Here is a 7,358-nt window from a genome sequence, read left to right on the forward strand (position 1 = left end):
ATGGTAGGAGGAAAAGAGATTAGTCACAGAGTACACCATTCACGTATCACCCTATCATCAACATGATGTAATACAAGTAGCTGAATTATTGACTGTTGAAAATCACACCAAGTGAGCTTAACGACAATCCAATCTTGCATAGGCTTATCAGTGAGATTAGATATATGGCAGCTGGATCGTATATACTGAAGACTTGTGCCAACCGGAGCTTAGTAGTATTTTGGTGACTGTGAATCGTTTACCATTTATTGGTAGCAGCCGACCATAAGGATGAATACTTCTATGTTAGTATTTCTACTCTCAGTGGTAATTGCTTCCACCACTGCAACGTTATTGCGTTGCTCGGAGCAATCTTTTGACGCATTTGGCGGTGTCCTGCCCAGTGGTTTATCAAAATCCAAATACTCCATATGTTCGGACGGTGTAGTGCACGAAATAGCTTGTCCTCATGGAGATCATTTTGATTCGGCTTCTCAAAAGTGTATCACGAGTCACGAGTTTGAGCAACAGGCAGTAATGGAATCTTATTTCGAATTCGAAGAGTTGTGCACGAACCCAAACGAGGTGCAGTTTCTACCAAACCCTACGAACTGTACTCAGTACATTATCTGCTACGGTCTGGTGGCAATCCAGCAAAGCTGTGAATATGGTCTACTTTTCAACCCCGAGCTAGGATTGTGTGACATCCCCAGCAACGTGGTATGTGGATACAGCTGCCCAAGGGTCGATGATCCCGAAAATCCAGTGTGGCTACCGGATGCAAGATTGGAAGATTGCTCAAGGTAATGGCCGTGAAAATGATTCAGCTGATTCAATAGCAAATGGTCTCGCAACGTGCCTAACTGAACTTTTCTTATCACCCGCAGGCATTATCTGTGTTTTCAAGGAAATCCGATTCAATTCTTTTGTCAGAATAATCTATACTTTGATGTGATTTCAAATACGTGCACCTATCCACAGTATTCCGCTTGCAGTATTCCGGGAGTGTACTGTGATGCGCTTCGTACCGAAAACATTGAAAATCCCAGGAGCTGTACGTCGTACTACACCTGTCTGGAAGGATTTCCACATTTCAAGAGCTGCGCCAACGATGAATACTTTTCGACAGAAATGGGTCGTTGTGTCGTCGGTTCATGCCCGCCACAGGTTGAAACGACAACACAACCGTTGCCGACGACACCAACCGGTATAACTTCTACTATTGATTTGAATACAAGTACTACCAGCTTTACGTCTACTACAGATATCAGTACAAGCACGACCAGCTTTACTTCCACCGTAATTTCGACTGAACAATCGACCACAGAATTATCTTCTAATCCCACACTATCGACTCCAATCATAACGAGTACGGAAATAACGACGGAATTTCCTACACCAACGATGACTACCCCAGGAGGGGAAACAACTCCTGCAGTAACGACCGTTGATGCAGGCTCTACAACTGTTGAGGTACTTTCTACAACATTGGACACTACCTTGGATAGTACAGTTTCTTCGACGGAAGCTAGTACAACAACAACTGAGTCTGGTTCAACATCAGATGTATCCATAACAACTACAGAAGATGGTACAACTGCTTCAACTTCTGAAATCCCCCTCACTACAGGAGATGTGACATCTACTGAATTTATCTCCACTACTGTAAGTGTACCAACTATTACTCTACCATCTACAACAGAATCTGGCAGTACCATCGAAGTAACTATAAGTACTACTACAGAAGATCCGTTCACAACTGTAGTAACGCCAACGATAGAGTCTTCGACTGCAACAGAAGTTGGTACCACACCCGAAATAACTATCAGTACCACTACGGAAGATCCAACTACAACAGAAACTACTTTCACTACTGAAGTAACACCAACAGTAGAATCTTCGACTGCAACAGATGCTGGTACTACAGCCGAGGTAACTATCAGTACCACTACGGAAGATCCAACTACAACAGAAACTACTTTCACTACTGAAGTAACACCAACAGTAGAATCTTCGACTACAACAGAAGTTGGTACAACACCCGAAGTAACTATCAGTACCACTACGGAAGATCCAACTACAACAGAAGCATCTACAACAGAAACTACATTTACAACTGAAGTAACGCCAACAGTAGAATCTTCGACTGCAACAGAAGTTGGTACAACACCCGAAGTAACTATCAGTACCACTACAGAAGATCCAACTACAACAGAAGCATCTACAACAGAAACTACATTTACAACTGAAGAAACGCCAACAGTAGAATCTTCTACAACAACAGAAGCTGAAATTACTACAACCACTTTACCAACAACTACCATTGATCCGTCTGAGTTCTGCCAAGGATCCGGCAATGGAGCGTTCCCGTACCCTGGAAACTGTTACCAATATATATTGTGCCTCAACGGTTCCGGCATTATATCTGAGTGTGCCGAGAACCAAATTTTTAATGCAACTCAGCGAGTTTGCGTTCCTGGTGATCGAAGCACCTGCTCCTTCCTATAAAGGCCACCAAAACAAAATTGACTTGAATTACTTCTTTTCAAAATGATCGAACCAGTTTCAAGAACCAAATATTAATAAAGAATTGACTATATATCTTTTATTTGTTTCTAGAGGAATGTAATGAGGGATTGAACAGTTTATGGAGCTCAAACTAGAAGCAAATTTTATTCGAGAAAAGTTCAAGAATCTTTTCAATTAGTTTTCTATACATACTGCTTCTTCCTCTGACCTTCAATATAAAAACCCTTGCCCAATTAGCATTGAGCAACATCATAATTTAGTGCAGGCGACAAACAAGCCGCGCGCTTTCAAATATTTTAGTTTTCCACTTATGTTTCTTATCAATCTAAATCAATTAAAGGGGTCATGATTGACATGTTCATCGTTCATAATTCATTAATTTTACATACATTTTGTACATCTCCTATTCAAAAATATGATAAAAATGTTGTTGTAATAAAATTAATTAAACTCGCAATAAAACTAGCAAATTTATTTGACACGTGAAAAATTGCTCGTGTGCTTTAAATAACTGCAAGAAACTGTTGTTTTCGCCTAAGTAGTACACATGGTCCAATCTTACTTTACTGACAAATAGATTGACCAGCATTGTTGCAGTTAGCTTCTAAGATCATGTGCGCCTAAAAGTTATACACTACGGCCGTGGGGACACCGAAGACGTTTTAAAACAAGAATTTAAAAATAATATTTAATTACAGTCGACTCTCGATAATTCAAACGTTCGATAATTCGAAACTCTCGATAATTCGAAGTATATCAGTAGTCCCTTGGAAAACTCTCACTATTTCGAATAAAAACAATACGATTTGGTACACTCGATAATTCGAAGCAAAATTCAAAGCTAGTTTGCTCTCTTCACGCGGTAATTCGAAGCTGTACCCACTCAACTCGCAACAATTCGAAGTTCTGAGCAAGTTGAAACGTGGTAGAACGCGTCACATTGTGGGTGCCCTGTAACACTGTGTTGAATGGATACGAAAATGTTCGTCCGAATTAGACTACATGGTGTAGACGGGTGGACGGACATATTTGGGGCACAACTGCTTTGTAGGAAGGTGCACAAAGAAAAGTGAAGAAAAAACAGTTAGCGAAAACCGTAGCTGCTTATTTCCTACCACTCTTGATAATTCGAAATCTCGATAAATCGAACTTTTTTCTGGGTCCCTCCAACTTCGAATTATCGAGAGTCGACTGTATTTCTTAACGATTGCGTATGGTTTGCTGAATAGATAGTTTTGAATTTCTTATTATCATTTGAGGATGGACTTCTCAATATAATTTAATACATCAAATGGTTAACACTAGAGTATATTGCTTTGTAATCGTGCGATGTTACTTTTTAGCAGTGATTTCAACCGCTCTTGTTGAGACGCTACAACCAACCATTCATTTTTGAATATTTTCTTTTGAATCCGTTAACTTTTAGCTCGGTATAATCGCCGAGTATCCCAAAGGTTAACGATGCATCACCAGTGTGTAAAATGGTATTTTTGCTCTGTTTGTAGTTACCACCGACAATTACCAATACTCGATAATGTGATGGCGCTATCAAGAAAACAATGAGATCCAACTACTGCGATATCTGTAGATACTACTACTTCTTTTCGTACATCCTTGTCCATCATTTTCCTAATTTATGTGCGCGTGACTCAAAACTATGTAAACTCTTTCATTCAATTAAGTTAAATCAAATAATAAAAATAAAAAGTCCCCGTTAATTTTTTTAGTAAAGTAGCATCACCATACTCAAATACCATGTTGACAAATACGGGGTCGGTATATATTTCCTTGAAAGTGCCAGATGATTAAAAGGATACCGAAAGCGCGGGCCTGATATCTTAAACGATTATTTTATGTTTTCAAAGTAGTACCCTTCCCTTTTCAACGGAGTATCAACTTTCTAAATAGTAAAGTTACATAAAAGTCTCGAGTCCGGCACCCTTCGGTATTACGAACGACTGACCACCGATGTATAATATACCGTCTCTCGGTCACAGAAACTCTCTTTAAAGAGAAGCCTAATTTCACTAGTGGTTGTCGTGCCACAGAAAAAAAGAATTACATAAAAAGTGTCCAAAGATAAATAAACAATTTGAATTTTTATCGTTGAACATTTTTAAACAATTTCTTACTTATTTTAGTAAGTCACACTTTTACAACATATAACAGGATCACCTCGTTCAACAATTTCAATCTCCATTTTGGTGAAGAAAACAAGCCTGACCACGTGAGAATTCCGTTAAAAATTGAGAAAGGTTTTTTCTAAAAGCTAAAAAAGGAAGGAACCTAACCTTTTAGGAAGCACTAAAATTTCCTTAACGAATAAAATCAGTTGGCGGGGTGGTCTTTGCCGACCCCTGGTTTAGATAATCGTTTTTTACGGTTATGGTATGAAATATGAAAATTTGTATATTTACTGGAAAAAACAAACAAAAAGGCATTGAATCGAAATTTACGAACTCATACTAAAACTCACAAAAAGAAAAAAAGATAAATAATAATAATAATAATAACTAGGATCATGTTTGCATATTAATGGTTTAAAATGAAATTTGGTATGACTTCAGTTAGTAAAGCTGTATCTGTAGAACAATATTACATAACATCATAACTTAATTAATAATAATAATTCAAGGGAACTGAATGAATCTAACACAATATATTTGCTATTTGCTGCAGTATTTATTGTTGCAATATTTAAAAATAGTAGACTGTTTACAATCTATTAGCAAAAGTTGAATTAGCGAGGCTTTCAAAATGTGTCACTGCCTCGATATATTTTAACTCAGTGCGGTTGCACAATTCGTTCCCCGCACAATCTTACAAGTACCCATTGCCATTGAAACATAAAATAAACTGGTGACAATTTTAAGGATGTAGTTGAATTCCATTTAGATCAACTATACATGATTCTGCTGGTTCAATAGTTGTAGTTTAAGCTTCTTCTATTTCTGTAGATGACTCTGTTGTTGTATCTGGATTTTCTTATGAACCAGATGCAGGTGTAGGTTCAGTTGGCGTTCCAGGAATGGGAGTTGTCATTGATGGACACGATCCTAGGATACAACGACCCACTGGGGCATAAAAGTATTCACCTTGTGCGCAACTCCTAAAGTGCGGAAATCCGTCCAAACACTCGTAATACGATAAACAGCTTCTCGGGTTTTCAATGTTCTCGTTGCGATTGGCATCACAGCGTACTCCCAGAATTCTGCATGATGAGTTCAGAGGATGCGTGCACGTTCGCAACTCCATATCAAAGTACAGATTGCTTGGACAAATGAATAAGTTCTTCTCTCCTTGGAAACACACGTAGTGCCTGACACAATATATATAAAATTAGAATTAGAAGGCCGCTTTCAGAAACGTTGATTTGCTTCAGAGATCTATTACCTGGCGCAATCTTCCATATTTGTATCCGGTAGCCAAACGGGATTGTTGGGATCATCGACTTTTGGACAGCTGGTGCCACAAACAACATTGATCGGGATGTCGCACGTACTCAGCTCGGGGTTGAAAAATAGGCCTTCACTACAGGTCAACTCAATCCCTACTAAACCAAAACAGACAATATACTGGGCGCAGTTTGTTGGGTGTGGTACAAAATCCAATTTGTCTGGAATCGTGCATAATTCCTCAAAAGATCTGAAAGTTTTCATGGCCGTAATTTGTTCAGGAACAAGCGCTGAGGTACAGGTTTGGGAAGAATAATCAAAAAAGTGGCCATCCGGACAACTAATTTCTTGCACTACACCGTCGGAGCAAATCGAATATTTGGTTTTGGATGTGGGACTTGGTAGAGCTCCACCCAATAAGTTGAACGATTGCTCTGAGCAACGCAATACCGTTCCAGCTGAGGAAGCGATCACTGTTAGGAGCAATACTGCGGAAACTATATAACGAAACATCGTTGTACTCTGTTCGAATTGATTTCGTCCAAATAACACTGCTGTCCGAAGAATACTGAACTATTCTAATCTAATGGCAATGAATTTATAGCACAACATACAGCACAAAAGAACTGTTTTACATCCAGATAAGCCAGATTTGCGATGATTGATTGTATTGCATTCTTTCGGTAAAACTTACTCATTTGTGTTTTAGGTTGTTTAAGAAACTTTCCATATCCCTTCGTTAGCTCGGTATAACTTTCAATTGTTTTGTCTTCCATTGTTTTATGCCTGCCCGTATCAATCACATAATTATTACATCAATGCTCGTGTAAACACAACACAAAATCAATCATGAGAGAGATTAGAGTGAAAATGCGACAGTCGCAAATATCCCGAAACAGCTTATCTGGATAGTGCGATATCTGCGCCTCGCTCCGAGCAAACAGCCTGCAAAAACTAAGGACGAGACAAGAAGGAGGTGGGCCCGCAGTCGATGTGGGGTCGTTCCGGTCAAACGGTGTGACGGCGTGAACGCCTGGAATACTAGCCTCCTCGTGGCGCCACTGGACCCCCTGGCAACAGGGGTGACCAATAGAGATCTGGGTGGGAGGGGAACCCGACCTCCCGCACACTACCAGAGTGATGCCCTGATGGGCCAGGGTTATGGTAGTGTGCCGCATACGGAACGGGCCTTGTAAGGTATCTTTAATCTTGGTTTTAGATATCTAGCCCTCTGGTCTGTTTAGCCTCTCCGGAGGTTAGGATGTTGTCAGCGGACAGGACCGCGAAGACGTAGGGTGTCACACTCCTGGAAGATTCACAACAAGTCGCAGAAGTCGAAGGTCAGGATGTGCTCTGTGCTCCCCGGAGCACTGGACCAAGACTGATGAGCGAGCCATGAGTGGACGTCCGGATACGAAGGAGCCTGGTTCAAATCCTGGGGTTGCTGGTTAGGCG

The 7,358-nt window shown here is 40.1% G+C and overlaps 1 protein-coding gene across 1 annotated transcript; it reads left to right on the forward strand.

The window, feature by feature from the left end:
* The first annotated feature begins 282 nt into the window (after positions 1 to 282).
* LOC131267848 (mucin-2-like) lies at positions 283 to 2,487 on the forward strand. Its single transcript, XM_058270777.1, has 2 exons — positions 283 to 782; positions 867 to 2,487. The coding sequence occupies exons 1-2, from the start codon at positions 283 to 285 to the stop codon at positions 2,485 to 2,487; spliced, it is 2,121 nt and encodes a 706-aa protein (XP_058126760.1).
* The last annotated feature ends 4,871 nt before the right edge of the window (positions 2,488 to 7,358 follow it).

This window comes from Anopheles coustani, chromosome 3, assembly GCF_943734705.1.
Source record: "Anopheles coustani chromosome 3, idAnoCousDA_361_x.2, whole genome shotgun sequence".
Classification (NCBI taxonomy): Eukaryota; Metazoa; Arthropoda; class Insecta; order Diptera; family Culicidae; genus Anopheles; species Anopheles coustani.